Raw genomic sequence first — 26,658 nt, forward strand, 5'->3', positions numbered from 1 at the left:
TCACAGCTAAGATGAGATGGATTAGTGACAACTTGGGAATCTGATCTGTCCTGCACACACAAACACACTCTCACACCCAGCATATTGCTGAGTCATGACCGTCCTCGCTCCTGCTGCAGCACTGACTCGCTGACAGATTAAAACGACACCACTCAAACTGTACAAGAGGAGATACGCAAATACAAGCACATATTTTCCTGCTGGCATAACCTGATGGAAAAACTAATATTGGTATCTCCTCAACAGACTCAGCCTGGCTGTTTTGAACCTCAAGGTGAACAAGAGGGGAAAGGTTCTGACATTCTCAGCTGTTGCAAACATGCATGTTTAGTCCTTTAGAGCTCGTTTAATTGCGCCAAAACATAAAAAAAGCAATATTCCATATCAAATGCAGCTATCACAACAGCTAAGTTGGAAAGCTTGTCATTTGTTTGATCTTTTGAAAAATCAAACCCAGGACAAGTCTCTATTATTTATCGATGCAGACAGTATGACGTGACAAAGGTTCAGACAATATTTGAGCTGTTTGTGTATCAATAGGGACACCTATTCAATATTTGATAGATAGTTATAATGTTATGGCTGACTGAGAAATCAGTATTTGCATTACAAATTAACATCTAGAAGAAATGAAGAGGTGAAAACTCCCTCACTTCGTACCTAGAAAACAGTTTTCCCTGTTTTATTGAATGGAATTTTGATCAGGTTTCAAAAATCCAGTTCATTAAAGTCCTTTCATAAATGCTTGATAACGAAAGCAAAATGAAACCAATGATGCCACTTGTAAAACAAACCAGTTTGGCCCTGTGGTTACTTTGGCTTGGGCACTGTGGAGAAACTAGTCTTAGGTCATGTACCCAGTAAACCATCAGCAAATGCTTCTTAGTTTAAGCTAGTTGCATTGCTTTTAGATAAATGTTGTGGTGGACGTTGTTGTGGGGCCTTCATTTACCTTTCTGACATTAAGTATTAGACAGGCTCTCAACACTTTGTAATTGTGGTTAGTTTTACCAGCATCTGGCCTCAGCAGCATTAACATTAGACCAATACTTCTATAAAAACCTATGTTGTGGTCGTTTAGGTATACAGGTCAAAAGGACCATGTGACGAGTCTTGTTGGTTTCCTAAAACCTAATCCAGTAATCTTACGTGTATTTGACAATGTAACAGTCAGTGTCTACTTAAATGTCAAATAACAGAAATAAATGATGAAATATATTCTTGAAGAATTGTGTTAATTTTTACAAAGATTCAAGAACTAACCTGTCGTTATTGTTGCGATGTGAAGATGAGTGTATTTGTATTTCCTTTGTGGGATGGTGGCTGATATCATTTTTTTGCTGCCACTTCAGTACAATGAAAATTGTCAAAGTGATGGGAAGGTGGACACCAGTGCTGTATAAGCACTTAATTATCAACATATCATGCCAGTCTACTTGCTTCATTGTTCCATTATTGATTATTTGGAGGGAGAGACGTGTTTATTGTTGTTATCTCTGGAAGTACAACGGGTCGCACATCATCTGGCAGCACATCTGTCCCCACATCTGTCCCCACATCTTTGGTTTTACAAAAAGGACAGTTGGCTTTGTAACTTTTGATTTCTCTTTCTGTGTTTTACTCCTACTTCCACTTTTATTCACCCTACTTTCAGCCGTCTCACCCACTTTGTCTGACAGCTGCCCACCTTCTACATTAGCACTTCATCCATCGTTCTTGATCTCTACACTTTTAGCACGCCGCAGTAAGTTTTCTCCATTTTCTGTTTGACCCTGTGCAGGACAAAGAGAGCTTTAAGGCATAATGTAGTGCTGCAGCTCCCGTAGTTGAGCGTTTGTGCAGACTGTGAAATGCAATTTGCTCAGGTCACTAGTTTAAAAAAACCATGCAGAGAAAATGCTTGACTTGTGTTAAACAAATTCTAGCAATGGTAATTTAAAGAGGAAGTGGGTGGCTTTCAATAACCATTAGTTCTGGCAAAAAAAAAAAGTGAGAAAAGATGGCTCTCTTTTCTCGCTGCAATTTACCGATCTCCAGTTCCTGGTGCCTGTGAGTGTTTTGGATCAGAGAGAAGCTTCAGGCTTCATGCCACAACAGACAGGCAGATTCATAGAATGGAGTCCTTCCAAAAGTCCTCCATCTCTCTCAAATACACACACACACCCGCACACACACATAAAAACCCCATCAAACAGTCACACTGTCACAGGCACACGCTTAATTATTCAGCCACTAATTATCTTCATACCCGGTTACATAACCGAGGTTGCTTTTGTAAGCGGAGGGAAGGAGAGACTTGTGAGACAAACTTGCGGGAAAAAAAAAAAAAAGAGCTTTTTGAGAGTATTTCATCTGGCCGCAGTGCTGATGCAACTTTTCTGGAGCATCTGAAACTGCTTGAAGAACATTTCACTGAAGAGTAGCTAAGTGTTTGGAGCAAATGATATAAAAAAAAGGGTCTGAGAGAAAGAAAATACACACACAGCGAAGTACTCGTCCAGCTGTGCTCGTCCTTTTTTCACCAGATTACATGGATGCAAGCTGGTGATGTGTGCACATTAGGGATGTAACGGTGCCCAGAAATCACGGTTTGGTACCTTTCAGTTTTGTTTTGTTTTTGGTATGACGAGATTAAGGGAATCATAAATATATATATAGCATATACTGAAGTACATAGATATATAGCAGCAGCTTTGGATTAGCTTGTATTAGCTTTTATAAAGTTGGTATAAATTGTTGGCTAAAATGCTGATGAGATTGAACTTTGTTGATGTTATTTTATAACTTTTGATTTATGTTTTTGACAAAAGAGCATGGTCGCTAGTCTGCTTCTAACAAAACCATTTTGGTGTTTGTTATGAAGTGTCCCAGTCTGAATTGTTAGCGTGGCGCTTTTTGAATGCTACAGGCTGCTGGGTTTGCACTTTGGTTTGTTTTTCCTTCCCTCCTGTTAAGTTTACATTCAGGTGATGCTGTTTCAAGTGAGTAATTAAGTTTGACGTGGAGCCAGTTATGTACCCCATCGCTGTTGAGCCTCAAGCTCTGCTCTCTGTCTTTTTGTTGTTGTTGTTGTTGTGGTGTTGCTTCATGTGCCACCTTTTAAAAGCTGCGTGGCGAAAACGTGGAGTTCAGCTCCTTCGCTTCCGCACATAAAGGTTCTGCGCGTGCGCAGGCTTGAAACATCGGCGTGACAGCTGCTAAAGGGGGCAGCAAACAGGTGCTAAACCCACTCTTTGAGACAAAAGTGATCATTGTTGATGTCAGGAGCAAACTATCCTTGCCTCCCTCCACTGCACATCTGATGAAGGGATGTGAGAGTGGAAAGCCTCTTTCAGGGTAATTAATTACAAGGATGAAGGGGGCTTCCAACAACAGACACCACCTGTTTGACCCTTTGTGTTGTAGCTGAGGCTCCTGAGCAGTTCAAGCGCACATTTTTTTTTTTCCTAAAGAGCTGCCACTGATTGTCACGTAGACCTGCATGCCTCTGCCTAATTAGCTAAACAACAATGGACACCAACACATGGGAAAGATATTAGGGGATAATTGGTTAGAAAAAGGCCCTGTGTGACACTGTCTGATTTTATTAATGTCTCTGTCTCACATGCACAAACACCCACTAACATGTGCAGGCTTATTATTTTATTTTATTTTATTTTTTTACCGTGCGTGATCACATCACTCTTTAAGTTAACTTCACATTTGTGCAAATATTGGTATGTTGTCTTAATTTTTATCTTTATTTGGCGTTGGGTAATATGACTAACGCAAGCTGCGGCACCAAGCATGCACTTATGTGAAGCCCCATAATGAATGTGCATATACAAACACAGCCAGACTCAAAAACAAACATGCTCCACATGGGAGATTTCATTTGTTTGACGTTCATAGCAGTTGCAGCTAATCTTGGTGGAGTGTCATCATGGCGTCAGTCTACCCCGGGCTTGCCCGGAGCCTCAGCGTGCTGGGGTGGCTGAATTTGATGTTGTTGTTGCTATGTGCGCCTGTGAACGTCGCCTTTCATCGGCAGTGGCTACACTCTCCCATCCCTAATGTGTCAAAACCAATCTGAGATGGGAATGAATACCATAAATGCCTGTGACATCATGGAGTTTCCACTGCTGCGCCCCGTTCAGCTCCACTCATGGAAAGCTGCTTTGATATTTTAAACCTCTGGCTCACGCACAGGGGGTTTCCCACCCACCGCCCTTCTTTGACCATAGATGGACCACAGAGTTGCTGTTTATTTAGACGCTCGTCATTTTGAACCTTGAAGGTCTATTCCCCGACACATAAGAGCCAACGGAGTGAACTCTGTGAACTTACTGTGAGAAAGTGCTGTTATTAAGCATTTTTATTCAAGAATAAGTTTCAGATAAGAATGTCACTTCATAGTTTGGACTCCGGACTTGGCTTTTTTTCTATACTTTATCCAACAACTGCGCACTAAGAACAGAGAAATGCAGGGTTATTCCTGGGAATTACCTCAGAAGTTTCCTTTCCTGTGGTGTGTCTCCGCAGCTGTTAGTCACACGTTCAGTTATTTCTTGAATATCACATGCTCTGTCAGGTCAGACACATGACCTTCACTGTTGTTGGAAAAAACACGTCCGAGTCTGCAGGAAGTCGTCGCCTCAACATTTGGCCAACATGACGTTTTCCCCGAGCAGCTTGTTTAAATATTGTCCAATTAAAAATATGCCTGAGTAAAATTTCCTGCATAAACGGACACAGAAAAGCCAACGCAAACACTAACTGTTTATTCGTGCCATAAACACACGACTGACGCTCACTAGCTTGTTGTTGCAGATTTGCTCTGAGAGCCACAAAACATTTCAGGACTGGGAGGATTCGAGTTTTCCGTCACACTCACACAGCTGGTAGAACAAGGTGATATGAATTTAACTTTAACCTCACTCCATCTGCCACAATGAATACTCTGGTTAGGGGGTGCTCTCTGTTCATTAAGAACTTCCTAATTTGCAAGTAAGACAGACAAACTCCAGACTTTAGTACCAGTGTAAACAAATAGGCAGGTGCAAGTAAAAGTATGACTTTACAAAAGTCATATTTGTACAGAATTTTTACAAAGATTTGATGAGACAGAATAGTTTTACCAAATCTTGAATTTTACAGGCTTTGGTTTTATTATACTGAAATATGTTTGCAGCTAAATTCTGTGTATATGTATTAATTTTTAAAAAAAACTTGTTTTGAAAATTGTTTTTCCAGTGTTAAAAATGGAATCTAATAAAATATATCAGATCGTTTGTATTAGTAGCCCAAAGTAGGTTGTTAAAAGTTTAAATGGATCATCCTGGACACAAAGATGAACATTCGATGCTGGATAAAGCTGAATAATCAAATCATGCTCCTTTGGTCATGTGGTCCTGAAAAACTGCAAACCAAAATGCTTTTAAAAAAAAAAAAAAAAAAAACGACATTAAATGCATTAACTACAGAATAATGTAAAACTGAGCAAAAGGATAGTTCAACTAAAATATTACAAACACTAAAATAAACTCGAGGCATCAAACATTAATATAAAAACCAAAATACCAGGTACAGAAATCAGAGCCTAAGTCTGCACTGCAGTGTTAATCATGTCAATTATTTCAATAATTTCTATGTACTTATAGTGCTGATTTTTCAACTACTATATGTGCTGTAGTACAAGTAGTTGTATTTACCCAGAGTGCAGTGAGGACACCATCCTCAGTGTAGTTATATGTAGGTGGGTCACTGTGTTTGTGTGTGAGTTAGACGTTACTGTCAGGGGGATGGGGGGGCTCCGGATGATAACACAGACCCAGAATATGAGTCGTGTCCTTGGTGACAGTCTTGTGCCTATAACTGTCACGACAACCCCCAGGAATGAGATGTCATGTGACACCCCTCTCTCAGATCAAAGTGTGTGGAAAAAGACAGCACACACACACACACACACACATAGCACTCTGTGTGTGTGTGTGTATGTGGAGAACACTTTAGAGACAATGTTTAAGAGGTACTTTGGGGTTGGAGAGGGTGGGAGGGAGAACAGGAGCGATTTAACCCAGTGAGGAGAGCACTAAATGCAGTCTGGAAACCAGCCCTTTATTTTTTACTGTGAGCTGAGTTGTTGCTGTAAAAATATATAGAAGTTCTCAAACTCACATCTTATTTGTCAGGTTGCCTTCGCTTTATGAATTGTATTTTCTAAAGCTGTCGTTCGCCTTTGGCAGCCTTTTCAAAGTAACCGGTGAGCCTGTGGAGTCCTGCTTTGACACATTTTCTCATATTCTAACCATCCGTAAAGGAACTGTCCAGCAATATGTTTGACTCAGAGCCCAAACATAAATGGACAGATGACTCAAAAGCTGTTTACTAAACCTGATATTTTTATTTACCTGTACTGTTACAGTTGTATTTAGCTTAAGCGGCGCTTGATAAATTAGAAGCATCGTAAAAGCTTCAGGTTTTTTTATACTCCTGTTCTGAGATAGGACATATTATGATATGTCATACATATTATAGAAATGTCAAACTGCACAGCTGGACACCTCACGGGTCAAGGATGATCCCTATGAATTTCAAGGTCACAGGTCACAGGTGAGCCCTTTGTTAAAACCTTGTCTGTGCTCTGACTCTGATAACGTGTCACATAGGAATGCCAGACTGCATACCTGGACACTTCCTGGGTCAAGGATGACCCTCATTGATTTCAAGGTCATGGGGTCAAAGGTCAAGGTCACAGGTGCAAGGTGTGATTAGCTTGTGCCTGCAGCAGTGAGTTGCATAGACAATTGCCTAAAAAATGATAAAATGCTCTGAGGACTTTGTGGAACTGATACTTTTGAACTGTGTAAGCCAATGAGCCTCCCTCTTGTGTTTTTACTCTGTATGTCTGAGTGTGAAGTAGGGATGGATGTTATGGGTGTGTTAATGTATAGAAAAAGATAGAACTGCAGCACTGTACTCAGCTCTACACCAATACTTTGGCAGCACTACTTCTAATAGAAGAAGTAAATGATAAAAGTCACAAACTGAGGCAGGCCTCCAAAATATGCTTCACAAATGACTAAAATGACTATTACATTTTCTCAGTGCATTCGAGCTCCTTTAAAAGAGCAAATTTATGAAAACTGCTTATGCACTTTTTGGACACTTCTTTCGTCTAGTCACTTAAACTGATAGCTCAGGTTTTCATATTTTTATTCTTATTTTAACCCTTTAAATGACGTTAAATACCTCATACCTAATGACAATTTAGAGTTATCAATTTACCTAACATGCATGTTTTTGGCCTTTGTGAGGAAAATCCACACGTGCACGGGGGGAGAGCATGCGAACTCCACACAAAATGTTACAGCTGGGTTTGAAGCAGCAAGCTTCTTGTGAGGCGGCAGCTCTAACCCTTATTCTGCCATGCCGCCTCTGACAATAAATTAAAGATTTATAAAAAGTGTTTGTTCAAAACTGTGACATTCTTTGAACTGAAGTTGTCTGTGATCTTGGCCCCACTCGATATTTGACTATACTTCTCAGAGCTGAGGCTGTTCAAAGACCTATCTACAGCAGGAAAGATATTAATTGTTCCTAACCTTTCCACAGAACCCTGCTTCAAAAGAACCGAACCATCCCTTTAAAGTTGGTAGGCTCAAAATTCACCCGGTTTTGGTGGTTTCATTTTAGATCCGAGTACATACAGTAGGTAAATGTCTTAAAATTTCCAGATCAAAATGTATCTGGTTTTACAATTTCTCTCTCCTTGTTCCTTGAAATCAGTCTTTATTTGTTTCTTTCTCACATTTTCTGTTTTCTTGTCGTCTTCTGCCATCTGTGTGCACAAGTTATCGCCACCTATGGTTGTGCAGCATAAGGTTTCAACATGCACGGCGCACAGGCAAGCAAACACAGATCTACATAGGTTACTAACGTGTTGTTTAGTGCAAGACTGAAAACTGAATCATTTTTAGATGCCGACACAGACACACGCACGCACACACATTTGTGAAGCTGTTGCAGGCTGGTAATTAGTGGAAGCAAGAAGGTGATAACAAGCGGCAGCCACACTTTTCCAACTGAGGTGTCATTGCCAGCATGCCGCTGGAATTCACAACTCCACCTATCACACTCTCTCACATGTCCCCGGACAGACTGCCTTAAATACAGATTTGTGCACGCTGCAACAAGTACAATAAAATGCCACCGTCTTGAAAAGCTCCGCACATGAGCTGTTACTGAAACTGAGTTTGTGATTTAGGAGAGTGTATACGTCCCCCACATGTCTTCCTCCTACTCTTTTCCCTTTTTCTCTTTTCCTTTAGCCTGTCTTCTCCACACACCCCTCCTCTTCCTCCTCCTCCTCCTCCTCCTTCTCCTCCTCCTCCATCGACACAGTCTGAGTCATCTAATCCAAAAGGTGAGATGCTGCATTCACCTAGTTATTTTCATCCTGTCTTGCTACGTGAGAAACTCTCCTCACTTTTCCATTGTCGTGCCGTTTATTCCCCATCCCTAGCTTTCATCCCGTTTGTCGCGCAGCAGCGGGCGCCACGTCGAACCCTTGATCATCTTCTTGACGTTATTTTTCAGCCGGGCTGCTCTCTCAGTGCACGCATTCCACGAGCACAGAGTTTCGGCATGCATCTGTTTTTTTCAGACAGATGCTGGTTTCTGCAGTAGAACTGGCAGCATACAAAAAAAAAATTTTTTTTTTTTGTTTAAACTGAAAATAAAACTGCTTATTTGTAAGAACGAGTAAATGGATTTTTCTTAAATTGCAGCAGTTTACGGCGTCTTTCTTTCTGAAAATCTGAAAACAAAGAGCTGTATGGATACATTTATATAATAAAACTCAAAATGGTTCGAATTTACAGCATGCAAAATACCTAAATTTTTTCTTTTTCTTTCTTTTTCTTTTTCTTGTCATAATGCTGAAGTGCACCAGACAGCAGAACAAACAGTCTTCTTCTCCTCACGCCATCAATATAAAAGCATGAGCCACGGTGTCTAACATCATTTTTCCAAAATGTTGAAATGCTTGATCAGCCGGTCATCAGTCAAACTAAAAATAGGCCCTTTCTGATCACCAGCCAAGCCTCTGGTACATCCCATCTAAAGCAGAGAAGTGGAAGGCTTCAGTTTTACTTGCTGCTTGTGACTAACCATTACTCCAAGTAACCCTGCAGAATTCTGATTGTCTCTGCAATGAACGTACGCTGCAAAAATCCCAGTATTTTATTCATATTAAACTAGCCATTTAGGCTTGAGCTTCAGTTTTTGTCCTTCTCATGTAAACATTTTTCCTCTCCTCAGTTTGCAGCCTTCTTCCTTGTATATTTTTGCCTTCTTGTCACGCGTCTGTTCTGTCCCCTCAGGTTGTGGAAACAGCAGTCTGAGTGGGGACATGTACAGTGCCGGCTACCACTCTATCACCAACATAGATTACTCCTCGGTCTGCATCAGCACTATGTGTGCCAGGTACAGCCGCTGTCCTGGGATGACCTGGCGCCAGATGGACGTACGCCAGCTCTCGTTCCCCGATGCCTCCTTCGACGTGATCCTCGAGAAGGCAACGCTGGATGCCATCATGGTGGAGGAGAAGACGCCTTGGGAGGTGTCCCCTGAAACCGCCTGTTTCATGCATCAAGCACTCACCGAGGTATTGTTCAAGATCTTTAAACGTTAATGCAGAGTTTGGGGTTTTGGAACCTGAGATTCTCCATTTGAATTTTTTTTTTTTCCATTTAAAGGTTATTCTGAGATGCAGGTGTCATTTTCTCTTTTGCTATAAAAAGGAATATCAAAAATAGTGGTTTCCTAAAGCAAACATTTTTTCCTGAATCAGTGGTGCTCCCATAGGTTTTACATTAATGTGTGTTCACTCAACCAGCTGAGGGGTGCACCTTTTATCTGTATTTATAGTTGAACTATGTGTGACCTTTTGAGATTATTGAACTATAAATACTTCTTTGTGTCACTGACAAATTCTTCCTTTCTTCCTGAATTAACTAATCAGGCTTTAAGCCCATATCTCACTGGGCTGCGACTGTTGGTGACGAGCTGAGAGTCTCCATTGTGTCTTGAAACGTTCTGCGGAGGGGCACAGACCCGCCGCTTGAATTTTGAAAATGTTTAAAAATTGAGTACATTTGACTATAAAAGCATTTAAGGCAAAAATTCAGATCTCTATTTTTACAAACATCCAAAATGTAAAAAGAAAGAAACCACATAGATCACCAGAGCTGAAATGCAGAAATGAAATGAAGATTTACAGTCAACACTTTCTGTCATTTTATGCCTTTTTTTAAGAGTAAAAAGTGTGATTTCACAACATTTTGGTGAACCATAGCCTAAATAAGCTGTTTGGTAAGTTTAATTTATAGATATGACACTGACATGTGTCTTTTTTTATTCTGTGTTGTGAAAGAAAGAACAACATGTGGCTCATCGGGCTCAGGGTAACAATAACACAGGTATTCTGCACAGAAGGTAACATCACTCTGAAAGTTTGTTCCACAAAGTAAACGGGGCCCTCAAAACATTTTTACAAGACAACTGTGCTCACACGTGTAACTCTGTGGATTACATATTATACTTTCATTTGTGCAAAAAAAAAAAACTCAGCCGGGAAGAAAAAACTTAAAAAGTTAGTATGATTACAATAAAATATCCTAAATTTGCTTTGAAATCCTGCTTTGGAACCCAGCCACACACCCAGCTTTAACAGTGGGAGCTTTCTGAATTTTTCAGATGTATTAACTTGATTTCTGTAGGTCGAGACCAACTGCCTTTAATTTGTTTTACACCCAAACCTGTGATTTATGATGGGAGCCATGTTGAATGTTTCACCGCTCAGGGAGGCGTGGCCAAGTGCCGTCATGTAGATCAGATCTTTCTTTGGTATTTGTTTTCTTTAGTGGCAAACAAAGCAAAAGGTCAGAGTTGTTCACTGTAGATTAGCTCAGCTTTCAGCTCTTTAGCTGTTTACACAGAGTGGGTGTCCCCCTCGCCACTGCAATGATTTGAATGCTTGGCTGTAACCGGAGTTTATGTCAATTACTTTCTGACAGTCAAATCAGTAAATAGTGGCTCTTAACGTTTCCACTCCGCAGCCCATCAGTTGACTGACAAGACGCTGAGTGCACTCAGATGTTGGCCGCAGCTCCGACCACATCAATATGAGGATGACAATGTTTTGGCCATTAGCCATGCTAGACCTTGACACGCTGAGAGAGGAGAACGCCACTATTAACTGAAGTAGGCAGCTCAAGATTTTCTGAGTGGCTAAGAGTTGCTCACTATGCTCTTGTTGCCACGTTTGAAGCGCAACTGAATTAGTCACAATTCAGACTTTACTCTGTAATTGCAGCCTTTTGGCTTAGAATTAAAAGAAAGACTGAATATAGAATCACAGTAGATGCCACAATGGGAAAAGTCAGGTGTTTTTTCTTTTTTTTGTCAAAGTAGTATTGTTGAAAGGCTTTTTAAAAATACACATGTGCTAAATTTGTAATCAGTGATTAATATAGGATTGGTGCTGAGTACGTTTCAACAAGTGCAGAGCTTTAGGACAGGCGGGACAGCGAATAAGGTGGGTTCTCGGCTTAAAATGGAGTTTCTTGTTCATTTTTTAAAATTAAATTTAGTCCTCTCCTCTCTCTTTGCCAAACTGTGTGTTGGTGTTTGCTTGGTCTCATCGGGAAGCTACAAACTGACCCATTAGGGTGGCTGAAGACTTTAATTCCCACACGCACGCGGATATGCAAGAAGGAGCTGGTTTTCTTGGTGCTTTAGTCTCACAGAAGGAAGTATTAGAGAAGGATCAGTGAGCGCGGTTGGTGGACAGATGGGTGGATTTGACTTCAGAAGGAGGGAAACTGAACTCATTAAGCAACCTGTTTAGACGACGAGTTGAGTTGCTCCTCAGCCGTCAGCACCTCCCTCCTTTTGCATCGTCTTCTCTTCTCACCTCTGATTCTCACCCCCATTCTCCCCCCCCACCCATCTCTATATTGGTTTCTCTCAGCTACTGTGTGCCGATCCTAATGTGTGATTGTCTTTGTGCTGCACTTTCAGCGGGGGGGGGGGTCTGGCATCTGTTTGTGAGCCACGTCGTGCTGCGTGCATTTATAATCGCAGAGAAGTCCGTCGTTTTCTGCGCGACACCGTGGCTTATTCGGGCACAGCAGCAGTCACGATTCCCGTGCGTGTGTGCGCGCGCGCTGCAGGAATGTGGGAGGTCTGTTGAGAGTCTGCTTTCTTACAGAAAACATTTGCACAAACTAAAACAGGGGAGGACAGATGATGAGAGATGAGAGAAACAAACAAACAAAGAAAAAAAAAAAACAGAAAAGGGAAGAGAGAACATCTCAGGAGAAGCAAGAAAAATGGGCCGTCGGAGGAATCGAGCAAACGAGAAGGGCGGGGATCCTTTCGTTAAAATCAGACACAGGATAGGGATGAAAAAAGGAGGAAGATGTGGGTGAAAAAACTGCGTGACAGCAAAGAAGAAGGAGCGCGAGAGAGGAGGAGAAGAAGCAAAGCACGACTGACAGGAAGCTAATGAGCACTGTGCCAGTATGAGGCCGATGGGACAAATCACTGCTTTAAGGCTGTTTCCAAACAATTACCTCAGCTAAAGTAAAAAAAAAAAAAGTAGATATATTAAAGACAAAGGATGCAGCTTTACACTTATAGTACTTAAACTTTAATCTCAGATAAGCGTAACAGTTTATAAAACTGGTCCAAAAAAACATCCAGAGCACAGATTCTGCGCTCAGAATCACACAACAGTAAGTTTAACAGCCGATCGGTTGTTATTTTTGTTGCTAACCTGCAACACAGACTCGTACGTGCAAACAAAATCTGGCTGTAGAGGCCGCGGTTCACTGAAGTGTGAAATTTATTTCACAGCCCCGACACGCTCCATGAGTCACTCTCGCTGTTGCTATGGCGACTCCCTCATTGGATATCATTTCAGACTAACACTTTTAATTGCTAACCTTTGGTCCTGTTTAAAAGGTAAGGTGGAGTCCGTAGGCTTACTCAAACAGATAAGTTTACCTGAAGAAGGGGAATTATTGCCCGCCGCCGAAGGGCAGAAAAGTGGGCGATAATGTTTTTGACCGTGTGTGTTTGTTTGTGTCTCTGTTGGCAACATATTTCATGAGCAGTTGGACAAATTTTAATGAAATTCTCTGAAAGTAATCACTGGATGTGCACTAAGAGCTGATTAACTTTTAGAGTAAACTCGATTGAAGATGACTACTGCAGCCATTTAATCTTACCGAACAGAAAAATGGTTTTAATTCAGTCGTTTTTACAGACGTTGGGCTAAAATTTGATTTGGCAGTAGCTGAGAGTCATTCACAACACATACTCTGTGCACCAGCAGTTCACATGAGATCACATATTTGTTTTAAGACTTGACCAACAAGGTCATTTCTCAGCAAAAGATGATCTTACTTTAAAATTGCATTTCTTTTATGGAATGCTTGGTCTTTTATTTTAATTTGTCTTATTTATAGACAACTGTTTGAGCTTTAATTGGGTTATTGAGTCCATCTATCTCCCTTCACTGAGAGTTAAGAGGATTTGCAGTAACAGTAGCTTCCCAGAGTCTTTGGAGGTTGTATGACCGAAGCGGTAATTACGCAGGTCTAAAGGTTTACTCGAGGGCTGTTGAAGCGTTGGCCTAGTTTACATGTTTGGTAACGCTGCGTGGCTGCGCTGACGCTTGAGATCATTGGAATTACAGCAGGGAAGTCATTACTGTGTGCAGCAGATGTTCAGAAAGTTTTGACTTCTGGCAGAGTCTTTTTTGTGCTTTTACATTACAGCAGAAGGGTTCAACAGCTGCTGGACGTTGTCGTGCTCCCCAGAAGATGAATCCTGACTGCATGGTCATCCTCTAACTTGTTGTGTGAGGTGTGCGAACATCTGATTATGTACAAAAAAAGAAAAAAGCATGAAAAAATACACAAATTTTAATGCTTTCAGTGTGCTCAAAAGATAAGAAGAATGTGTGTCTTTAAGAAGAAGTTGTTATGAAGATTTTATGACTTTAATTAGTTTATTTTTAGACTCTGCACTGTCTCCTTAAGAGATTCAATTTCTGGCTAAGAGCCGCAGCATTTGAGCTCCCGATCTTGGAGGCAGGCATTGCTACTATTGTTGAAAGAAATTAAAATGTATTACATACACAACCTGATATTTCTGTTTGTACACAGCCTGTAATTCAGTATATTCTTCCTGATAATTGCGTCCTTTTTTTTTAGACAGGTATAACTAAAATATAAGGTTTTTGATGTGAAAAATGTGGACAGATTTGCAGAACTGGAAAACAAAATTGGAATTCACTGTAAAACATGGAATGTTGAGGAGTTTATTAATATATGGATGTGATCTAACAAATTTTATTGGCTGTCTAAGTGTTTTTCACACTTTACGACAACGTTCACGGTGAAGAAGACACTGTGTTTTGGCCTCTGCAGCCTCCTGCTTGTGACCAGCCATTCGCTACAGGAACCCAAAACTTATGACATGGAAAAAACTACTTTGTCTGTGGGTGGATTCACAACCTTAGCTCATTCCTCTTCATTTCTGAAGTGCTTCTGAAAAATCTTTATTTGAAGGACCAGATTGCCCCAACCTATCACCCTCCCCGTTCATCATAAAAAGGAGCAGGAAGTTTGAACTCGAAGTAGGGATGGAGTGAAACAGGACTCATCCTCTGACAGGTCTGAGTGTCACAGCACTGTCCATTAATGTCCAAAACACCTGGAAATCTTTTTTACACGGCGAATCAGCTCGGAGTGAGCCGATCGTCACAGCTCCACATCCTCAAGGCAGGAAATGTAAATATTCAATGCTCATCATTTATTTAATAAGAATGTGTGAGAATGTGATTGGCTGGTTGTTGGGGGCTCCAATTGTGCAGAGCTCTCCTGCTCTCTGTTACCACGAAGCTTGAATGTCTTCGGAAAAATGGCCCTCATGGGAAAGCACACAGACAAGCTTCTTTTCTTCTCAGAAGTGATTACTTTTTTATATCTCATATCCCTAAATACATTGGACACTCGGTGTGCATGTGTGTTGTTTTTCATGTGCCAGCGGGTTTTTATTGCTGTCTGAACCTTTTGTACTAGAATAAAGTGGATTACATCAATCCGTTTTATTTTTCCTCTCTACTCACACCTACCCTTCTGTGTTTGTCTAAAAGGCAAAGTGAAAGATAAGTCACCAAAGTGATGCAGAGTCTGAATGTTCCCATTCAATCAAGTTCAGTTTGGACTTTCGAGGATTGGTGCATTTTTATATTTTTACCAAAAACTACAACCATCAGGTTTAAACACTTATTTGTGAATCAGGTTTTGTACACATATATATATTTATTTTGCTACACAAAGCATATAACTTTACAACTTTTTTTATTAATAATAATCAGAGGTTTGAAGTTCTCAAACATATAGATCCATGATTTTATTGATGTTGTTTTTGTTTTTCTAATAAATAATGACTTTAACAGAATCTATTTATTTATCTTTGTCCTATTTTCTTTCTGCTTTCTTTCCAAGGAGCCAGACTTTCTTGTAATCTTTTAAAGTGGTCTTCAGCTGCAGCTCTTCAGGTTTTCTGCACGGCGTTTTAAGTTTTTCTTTAGACTTTGGCTGCCTTTTCCTTCATTTTCTGTCCAGTCCTTGTAGTTGAAGGCTGTGTCTTTAAAAAGCAGAGAAAAAGAAAATCAGCAAAGACCACAGCATTACATCAGCCTTTATTTGGTCATCTACTGTATGTAATTTTTCAGCAAATAGATCCTTGGCAATCGCCTCTTTGGTGCTAAAATATAATTTTATGCATCAAACTGTCTTACCTTAGTTTTTTTTAAATAGATTCAATTAAAGAAGTTAGAAAAAACAAGCAAATGGGATTGTTACTCCATCACTGATGCTTCAAAGTTTGGCACTGAGGAAACCTTTCATCAAACTAATTAAGCCAAACTTCAGCACTTAGTTCTGACCTGTTCACAAGACTCTGTTTAAGTTATTCTCAGTCTGATGCACGTGGTCCTGGACTCTTTTCAGCCTCTTCTTCTTGTGTTTGGGTTCAGCAAACTCTACAAGACTCACGACGACCTGGAACTCTCTTCATACAGTCGATTCACACGCTGCAGTTTGATGCATGGCATTAGGTTAAAGGCACTTATTGCAAAACTATGAAATCAAACATAAAAAATAGTGCAGTTTGAAAGCGTTTACTCCAGTATCTTTCCAGATTGATTTCCATTTCTGAAATGCGGATATTTACTCAATGTAAACAAAGAACCTTTATCTGCATACAAATCTAAATGTAAACACATACCAATATATAAAAACTGTCAGACTTCTTGATCCAAACAGCGCTTCCGTGGTAGCCATTGTTGACCTATTTTCAGTCACATTGGCTATTTCTGAAGGTAAATAAACATATGTGGTAGGTGGCAGCTGTTCACAAGTTAAAGGACACATTAACCATCAATGTGAGAAAAACATTCAGTTGAACACCATTTACTATCTATATTAAAAAAGCAGAAAACAATAGAAACTAACTCTCTGCAGAGGAAATCACCCTGACCTTCCTCCTGTGGGTCACGTCACAGTTTGACCTGAGGTGATGCAGAGTTGGTGCTTCCTGAACAGCAACCTACACACAGTTTGCGATCTTTGATGATTTCTCAGAGGATTGATCCATTTTGTTTAAAAGACTTAAGCAAGCTCTTTCAGTTCTTTCTTTCTTTTTTCTTTCTTTTAAGAAAAGCTTGTTTTCGTTCTTCATTTCTTTGAACAAGTAAATCTGTTATAAAAGACATTTTTCTGATTGTTTTCAAGATGTTTTTGCCGAGCGGCGGTGCTCGGCAGCGGCATTTTCTGTTCGCCCTGACCTTTTCGGAGGTGTTAAATCACTGAGTTCAAAAACAAAAACTATTCAGCTTCTGAGATGCTTGAGGGACAACAGTTAAGGCAGCGGCTTTGAAACTAGATTTGCTATCTGTTCTTTTGTGGTATGCGTGTGCTGAGAGTTGGTGTCCTGTAATTCCTTGGTGCTGCTCTACAGTTTTATTTTTTTCTTACTTTTTTGCACCATATGTAGAAGTAGTTCCACTGTTAAAATAATAACAGTTACTCCTACAGATACCTTGTCATGTGTTACATCTTTATCCTCCCTTTTTCAATATGTAGTCCCAGCTGTATTGGAGAAATTAACAAGTCAGAGTGTTTTACAATCTAATTAAAACCATTATATTTTAATATTTACTTAAGATTGAGTAATTTACCACACATTTAAGTTATTAAAAATACTATTTGTGTGTACAACCCCTGTGAGGTCATCCTATCATCCCTTTTTCTTACACATGTACATCTCTTTTTACACATGTGTGCACAGCGACTGTGGTATGTTTCCATGCAGTTTGCAAACTCATGCGTGCACAATCCATATGGCGAACTTGAGTCTATACAGTATGTGTCTATATTTGTACGACACAATTTGCATGCCTTCTGCTTTGCGTGTATATGCGCCTTGCTGTCTATGCATGCCTCGGGATACCTCTTCTCTTCGTGTTCATCTGCGCGAGTGGGAGAATATGTGAGGATGCTGGCCTGATGAGCCCCTCCTTTCCAGCTCCAGCAGGAGGAAAAGTAGAGCACTGGAGCACACGTGAGGTAGCGGGAGCATGTGTGTGATTGCAGCTCTCGGTTGCGCATGTGCAGGGGATGCGAGCACAGAAAACAAAAAAAAAACAGGGTGTCTTTCCTTGTCTGTGCATATGTTCGCTTCGCGTCGTGCATCCATTCCCGTATAAACACGGAGTTGAACAACTGCTTCGTGCATTTTGTGCATCAAGATTTCACCTTGCACGCGTCATGCATACATGCATATTTGTGTGCGTGAGAGACTTGACTGCCGAGCGAAAGCCGCCGGCCCTCGAGAGACTTTCACATGGCTCTGGAATGACTCGTTGCACATGTTTGATCACATTCAGACGTGACACTCACACAGGCAGATGGTCTGCCCTCCACACAGAAATACCACCACCAAACCCAGCACATAATGTACTGACTCATATTGGGCCATATTTAGTGCATCATTTGCATTCAGCGTACATGTCTGTTGGAGTAAAAATAGATTTCAGAGACATTCATTGATATGTTAGCGTTAGATCATAATCTTATCAGATGTACTGAAAATATTCCATTAAATGCATCCACTGAAATAACTAGGCTGTTAATTTTCTGTATACCCACACATTCCGCATTGTCTTTTGTTGTCATTTAATCGCACACCCCATCTGCATCGTCCGTGTTGTCGTGCTGAGGTCTGTCCCAGCTGTGAACAGGGAAGCCCCCCGGAGCCAGAAGCACTCCCTCTGTTGCTGTAGCCACATACAGTCTTTCACCTCTGCACTTATTCGTCTCGCGCTCGCACGTACTGGAAGACAGAGCACACTTTCAAGTTTACAGCAGGGGTGGATGCAACTCGATGTCCTGACATGAACTGGCAGCCGAGTTTATGGTGACATCACGATCATCATATATAGTTTTCATTAACGTGACCGCACGTCGAGTTCTGATGCATTAATGCACAACGTAACTGATGCGCAAGATATTGGTTCAGTAGTTTTGTGTCATGTGTACAAAGTAAACAAGAAACTTGGAGCACAAAAATACAGCGAATTGACAAAAGATACAACAACACAAGAAGGGTTTCAGTAACCTGTTGTGCCGTCATGAGATAGTAAAAGTGATTCAGTGCATCTTGGCAGTGACTGGAAAAGTGAAAGTCCCTTAAAGAGATAAAACACCTTCCAAAAGATTTAGATTTATTTGTGTTTTAATTATGGTGATTACAGTCACTTGTGAAAATAAAAATTCCTAAAGTGGATATATCATGAAATATATGTATTTGGCTCCCAAAAACAAGCTGTATATTTGAGAGTTTGAAGTGGCTACACACACACAAATAAAACAAAGTTGTTTGAAGCCACTAAGGTTTTAAAATCTGATTCATAGGGTCAGACAAATTAGATTTTTTGACATTCTGTCGGTGGATGCACCATTATTGCATTAGGCTGCTGCTGAGCAGAAAACTTTGTTTGAAATTAATCTGCAAAACTAATAGTTCTTGATGCTAAACTCTATAAACCAATAGGTAAATAAATAATGAGCCAAATGAAGTGACAGTGAAGCCCAGGTCTCAGGGAGCTCTCTAGCGAGTGAGGAAGCTCGTCGTGTGATTGTGACTAATGTATGAACCGCTCCCAGTTTTACAGCTATAATAACGCAGTGCAGTGTTTTTAATAAAGTGGACCAGTTCAACGCACGACTTGTCTCGAGTCTGTCCCTCAAAGACGGATGATTTGAAACTATTGATGGCTGGACTTCACAGGAGAGAAATGATTGCATTTTAGAATAAATTACAATAATAAAACCGTAGAAACATAAAATAAAACCATAAGAACGGTTATAGAATCATACATTTTCTCTTGCCTGGGTCAAAGAAATAAAGATGAATGTTTTGGGTCATTTATGTAATAATCTTGCCTGTGTTTTGCCATGCCATGCCTCTTGCCAATCGTCATCATTCTCGTCACCTGTGTCCTCTGCTAATTACCTTCCCTACACCTGGGCTGGGCCCTATATATTCTCCATCTCTACTCTCCTCCAGTGCCAGATTATGAAAGCCCAACAGCAAGTAATTCTCCAGCGTTCACGGACTGACTTCTTGTGCCTCGACCCTGCTCTTGCCTTTTGGATTTTTCCCCACGCCTTGCCCCTGTCGGATACTTGCTGGTTTTTGGATTTCTGGACATCGACCCCTGCCTGTGACCTGGATTTGGATTTCTCGCCTGCCCTACTGGTACCGTTGCTTGACTCTGGATCACCCGGCTTCGACCCCCGCCTGTCTGACCAAGAGTTAAGTTCTGCTCCCGCGGCCTACCTTTCGGAGACACCAGTTCTCACATCCGTTCCTGGGCTTCGTTCTGCCGCTACCCTGCAAGGATCGTGTCTCGGTTCTCCCCACACCATCATCCAGGTCAGTGTAACCTTCTCAGTCTGTGGTTACTTCCTGGTTTACGTGAGGATAACAAATCCATCTTGTCTCTTCTCAGTGCGGCGATCAGAGGCCCTCCTGCTACGCTTAGCATTCTCTACGCTGTTCAATAAAGACAAGTTAACTGTCGACTCCTGTGTTTGGGTTGAAATTTCGGGTCCGCAATCCGACTCTTGTCAATTTATCTACTTGTTTGGTTGCTTGTTTCATACACTCTGAGGCCGAAAGTTCAAAGGTGAACTGGACCTCAGCGCAGTTGTTTCTTGTTGCATTTAATAAAATGCAAAGTCAGAAAAACACTGAAACTGATCAAAAAGTGACGGTAAAAAATATATAAGTCCAAATGAGACGTGCACACACTATTTTACACACACACACACACATATTAAACGGGATGCCCAGCCTACTGTTGCCAAGACGACCAGTATCGACTACAGAACACTGTTCCCATGGAAACAGCGGATGCCTCAAGGAGAAGGAGCCTTAATTGGAATAAGAGAATATGGGGGAAAGGGATGAGGTAGACTGGGGGCAAAGGATGGGAACGAGAGGAGGATAATAAAGCAGTGAAAGCAGTGGCTCTGCTGTTGGTAATAAAGGCTTTAAAAAAGTTTTTTAAAACCAGTTCTTACAGCTGCTCTCTCGTGACGGTTTTATAGTTTCTTATAGGTTATAGGTTTATAGGTTATTTGTTAATCGCAACAGTTATCAGCGCCGTGAAGTGGTTTGCTTTTTCCCGGCAAGTAAGACGAGCTAAACCCAGAATCAAATTGGAAAAAAATGAGGTTAATCTATATTTAAAGTGGAGCTGTGGAAAGCAGTTTAGGCCTCAGAAAAACAGAGTGAAACGCTATAGATTAGTAGACCACACAAATCTCCCCTGTGAGAGAGTGTGTTTACATTCCTGTTTGGTCTTCGTTGTTTTCCTGCAGAGACTTTCTGACTTTTTTTTTTTTTTTTGTCAGCCGCACAAGCATCTAAACCCCTGACACCTTCATTGCATTTCTGCATTTTCATTTCCAATCCTCGTACAGAAACCTGCAGAGATCTTTTGCTTTTACTTACCCCGTCACAGCGGTGCATAATTTATCTGTGAAGCTTTACCAACACAACAAAACAGCTTAACCTGTAAACCTTTAAGTGTATGCATTGATTTATTCAAACAGCGTGCACCCTTATTGAATTCTCGGCATTGTCTAGAAGCTTCTAAAAAGGAAGAAGTCTATCTTGTTTTCTGCCTTTATCCAGTTCTTTTCTTTCTTTCTTTTCTTTGTTTCTTTGGTCTTAAAGAGCAAAGTGATAAGACGCAGGCCAATCAATACTGACACTTTTCTCACATTAAGGCCTCTCAAAGTCAGAAAGGGAAGGGGTGAGAGAGGAAATGGAGCTTCCGTGCGATGTTTTGTGTTGGTCTGAAAACGTTCAGTTCTCCTGTTGAATGTTATCGCTCCAGTTTTCGGGGTTTTAGGAGATCAGATCAGTTTAGCATTTATTCAAGCCTGCATCCTTGCAGCCAGTTTAACCACTAATGCACACCTGCTGGGTGTAATGCTTGTCTCTAACTACACATGTAGTTACAGGTTGTACGATGACAGAGCAGATGAGAGCCTCTTGTTCATTTGCACACTTGTGCATTGGCATGTTTTTGTTTGTTTGCACGAGGACGTTCGTGTATGTGTGCCGTTTCTGGATCGATCAAACCCAGCCTACTGTGAAAACTCCCTCCCTTCCCGTAGCAGATCAATCAACCCAGTAGTTTGGTCACTTTCTCTCCTCTCCTTTCATTTTCTTTCCCTTTCTGTCAGCTGCCCAGACCCTTTATTGTCCTTTGGAAACAAGTTTGGGTCGATGGTTGAGCCTTGTGATCTTCTATCTGCACACTCTTCGGTCTCTCAGTGCACACACAAGAAGACTCGTAAGAAATTGCTTTTTTTCTCTGATGGAAGAGGTCTGTGCAACACTATGTCAGTTCAATGCCAAGTGACCAAAGTGACCTCCTCAGGTTTGAGCAAGTGGACCAGAGCGGACAGCTAACAGCTATTTGATGCTGAAAGGAAGGGCTGAAGCAGGTAAAGCGCTCTGATGTGGCCACTTAAAGCTCCTGGATTTAAGCTGATTTCTGCAGGCACAAACATCATGACCCTCATCTGATATTGAGATGGTTTGTTTGCTTCTGCCATCAGATTCATATCTGAGTGAGTTCACAGGTTTGTTGACAACCTCAGACGCCTTCCCCCTCCCCACTGTCCTGCTGAGAGAAAGGCTGCTTTTCTAAGAGGTGCTGTTGCCATGTGGGTGGTGTAGGTGGTCTCTAAAAATGATTAGGTAGGTATTAAGTGTCAAAGCAAAGCTAATGTGAATAACAGGAATGCCAAATTTCCCTGCAGAACATTGCTTTGTAATGAAATGAGCAGTGTTACTTTCCAGCAGGTGGTCATAAAATTATGGCTGACCAATTCCACTCATCCGCTGATGGATATGCAGAACATTGGGCTTTGTTTAAACATATTAAGCTCTTGTTTTTTCCCATTACTTCAGTATTTTACACCTTTTTTTGTGTGTGAACAGTTAACAGTGTTGTAGAGTCCAAAGAAGTCCACCCTGAAAAGTTCTTCTTAACCCAAGACACTGCTTCAGAACCACCTGAAGCAGTACATTTATCAGCTATACCTCACTTATATCATAAAACACATCTCATAATGTTTGGCTGGTGGCTAGTTTAGCCTATTCCAATCAAAGACTAAGCAGATAGCTTGCTCTTACCTATATTTTTACCCATCAGAACAGACTTCAGCTTTCAGGAAGAGGAAGATCTGGAGTTTAAACAACATTTCAGACCAAACGGGTCAAAACATCTTGATACATTGTACAGTATGAGAAAGGTGCAGCATTACATGAAGTGTTTAAAAACCTTAAACACCCTCCAAATGTTCAGATTTGGCACCATATGTTCATGTTTAAGTGAGCACATAAAAACTTTCTTCCATCTGCAGATTAGAGAGGTGATAAACCTTCGTTCTGTGTTTGAAACATTTATCCATTTTCCAGACTAAAGGGCCAGACTAAACCAAAGAAATTCCAATGAATAAATTACAAACCCACATAAAAAGGGAGGACATTTTCAAAGAACATATCATGAATGACTTAAGACAGGAATAAAACCCAAGATTCTCCTGCAGATTTGCTCAAATATGTAAATGCTCTTAAAAAGTATGTATATTTTGTGTTGTGTGTTTATTTTTTTATCAAATATGAATGTAGCGTTTTAAAAATGGGTTCAGGGTCAATAGAAACTATAAAGTTTAATCTAAAACATAGAAAGAATAAGGTTGCTGAAGTAGCTCAAAATTTGTCTGAATGATTTCGATGTTGTCACAGTGTTGGTATTGGACTCCATTTATTTATTTATTTACCCCCCTCACATGCTCAAACATAACTCAAGTGGTAATGGAAAAGCGAGGCCAAATGTCACATTTGAATGTGTTGTTTTCACCTTTGGTTCTTCGAGACCAGACAGGAACATGGTTTAGTTTGGTCTGAAGATGTGTTTCTGTGTGTGTCACTTCAGGACTCAGTCACAACTCCCAGTAAAAAGTGTATCACAGAGTTCTGGCCTTCCAGTTTTGGTAATCTAGCCATAACCGTGACATTCTAAATAATCCGTAAAGGTTTGAGATGATGGTACGTCTGTAGCCTTGTTCTGCCACATGGTTTTTACATTAAAGAAGCACTAATGTATAAATTTATCCCCAAATCTCTCCTTGTCCGCCTCGTCACATCTCACTGTAAAATTTATTTTCCCGAAGAAATATTCATCTCTTATTTGTCTTCATCTCTCTTTAATCTCCTCCTCTTCGTTCTTTCTCTCATCCCCTTATCGTTGCTGCATGACAGACCCCCTCTCGACTCCAGGTTGCCAGATGTGCAGGGATTCCACTGCTGAACAGCTGGCCACTGCTGCAGAAGACACACACACACACACACACACACAGAAAAAGAAAAATGTTTTGGCACAAACACAGATGCAACTCGGTGCCCTCCGGACTCTCAGCTCCTGATGACTGGACTGAGAAGAGTCTCGACTCCGAGGAGCTCTTCTGTTTGATTTGAGTCAGGCAAAAATAGTTTCACGTCAGAACGCTTCATAACAACATCCATATGGGTATATATTTATTAAACTTAAGCCTCTTATGTCATAGACACATGATGCAAGCTTTACACATATTGAAACTATGAGGAAGAATATAGATCAACTCCAGAAGATGTTGATTTATATTTTATTTTAAACATAGATATTCTATTTATGTCAGATTGTTGCTGGACCACGTGCATAGCCTCTATGGGAATAAATAAAGTTGTATCTCATCTCCAGTCTTGCAAGGAGATGCAAAATTCATAATAATCACTTTACCAATATGACTAGGAGCAGGGGAAGACCGAGCTAGTGCAGCGGCTCAAAGGCCTCTCAGCCAACAGGATGCGACGCATTTAATGCAATCTGCACCAGATGTTTAGAGGCAATTTATGGCATCTTTATGTTTTTATGAGCATTACATTAATGCTTTGGTTGCCAGGCTTTAAACAAAAAGTATTCTAGCATCTAAGATCCTTGTAAAAGTTCGCAAAATGTCAAACTTTTCCAGCTTGTTTTGTAAATATGAATGATGTTACCAGTTAAAGTTCCTCTGAATGAATCACTTATCTAGATTTACCTAGTCATTCTAGATTTTAAAAATCTTATTCATTGTTTAGTTTTAATTTTCTAGTATATTACTGAGCCTCTCCCTTCCCTGGTGCTTAGTCCAATAAGAGAAACGCACGCCGAGGCACACTGTAGATGAAGGTTTTTGCCGTGTCCCTGTTTTCACATCACTGCTATCAGCTTTGTTTATATTCTGGGCACTTGTGTTTGTGCTCCAGCCATGATGGAGGAAGTCGGCCTGAACTTTGCTGTGTCGTTTGTTGGAGCCGCGGAGCGTGTAAACCTCAGACTGCATAAATAAGTGACAGTCTGAATGTGCTTGTGTGTATGCGTCCATCTGTCCTGCAGTGCTTCCTGCCAGTTGCTGCGCATATTGTTTGTCCCTGACTGTAGTACACAACATGTTCTCAGGCTCTTTATTTGACAGCAGCGAAATGGACTAACCCAGCAGGCTGCAGCCTAGGTTCAGCCAGGAAAAGATTAGAGCGCTAGATGAAGATGAAGAGAGGGGGTGGTGGTGTGTGCAGAGAGATGTTATGGGAAATCACAACTGGTTAGTCTGTAATTTCTGGGAAACAGCTTTTTTTTTATGGACATCCGCAAATGAGTGTGTTAGAATTTGATTTACCTGCTGGCAGGCTGCAGTGCCTCCATGTGATTTTCTTGGTCACAAACAAATTAGGCTCTTTGCTGCTTTCCTCTGTTTATGTTATTTGTGGGAAAGCTGAATGATAAACTGCTGTCCTAACTCTGTTTCCGATCGAGCTCACAAATGGTGACTGGAACGAAGAACAAAATGCGAAAGAAAGAGAGCTCGTAGGAAACAGGACAACAAGTTGTCCTTACTAGAACCTAACTAAACCCCTTTAACAATAACATCCATCTATTTTCTTTATCCGCTTTTCCGTTAAGGCTCGCAGGGAGCTGCTGCCTATCTCCAGCAGCCATTATGTGAGAGGCTGGGTACACTCTGGACAGGTCGCAAGTCCATCACAGAGGAATAAATGAAGTCGTTCCAGTCTCTTCCCACGTGTAACAGTCTTTATTTCTTATAACACAAATGTAATACGGTGAGAACCTATCCGCCTTTGGGTTTATGACCGTTTAGGGGGCACTGAAGCTGCGCTGACGAGCAGGTCGAGCTAATGTTTGCAGAAATGTGCACCTCCACTTTATTTTCCTCCGTGTTTTTGGCTTCTCTTGCTTCTTTTCCTCACCTCCCTTTTACCAAAAAAAAAAAAACCAAACAAAAAAAACCCCTCCTTCATCCCGACTCCCGAGTTTCTTCCAGGGCCTGTTTCCATAGCAACAAGTCGCCATGGAAACTAGGTGACAGTGCGGTGCATCCCATCCCATCCTGCTATCTCCAAGCGAGAAGTGTTTGAAGAGTGAAAGTTTTTCTTTCGCCGTCTCTCCTTTTTTCATGTCCGTCGTCTTCATCTGCAGGGGAACCGAATCTGTTCGTAAAAGTTAACAGTTTAATTGATATCTCTGCTCTGTTTGTTCATGCACATCCAAATCTTCAACTTATTAAAAGGATGCCCCATGAAGTCCTAAAATGCTTAGAATTTAGCTTTAAATTGAATTTAGTATTGTAAAGATTAAAAACAATACAGCATGCTCGCTCTTTTTGCAGACCTTTGGCGAATCAAACCTCGCCAAGTCTCTGACGACCCACTTGTGTTTTCCAGATTAATGTCATATTTTCTCCCCGTTTCCTTTGCACAACTGTACAGGTGCTGGTCATAAAATTAGAATATCATGAAAAAGTAGATTGATTTCAGTAATTCCATTTAAAAAGTGAAACTTGTATATTATATTCATACATTACATACAAACTCATATATTTCAAATGTTTATTTCGTTTAATTTTGATGATT

The 26,658-nt window shown here is 40.8% G+C and overlaps 1 protein-coding gene across 1 annotated transcript in view; it reads left to right on the plus strand.

Annotated features, from left to right (window-relative positions):
* Nucleotides 1-26,658, plus strand: part of ece2a (endothelin converting enzyme 2a) — a 77,673-nt gene that overhangs the window by 25,873 nt on the left and 25,142 nt on the right. The window contains exon 3 of the mRNA XM_017422162.3: nucleotides 9,363-9,646. Within this exon, the coding sequence (XP_017277651.2) occupies nucleotides 9,363-9,646 (284 nt within the window). The remainder of the gene's footprint in view (nucleotides 1-9,362; nucleotides 9,647-26,658) is intronic.

Source organism: Kryptolebias marmoratus, linkage group LG20, assembly GCF_001649575.2.
Source record: "Kryptolebias marmoratus isolate JLee-2015 linkage group LG20, ASM164957v2, whole genome shotgun sequence".
NCBI lineage: Eukaryota > Metazoa > Chordata > Actinopteri > Cyprinodontiformes > Rivulidae > Kryptolebias > Kryptolebias marmoratus.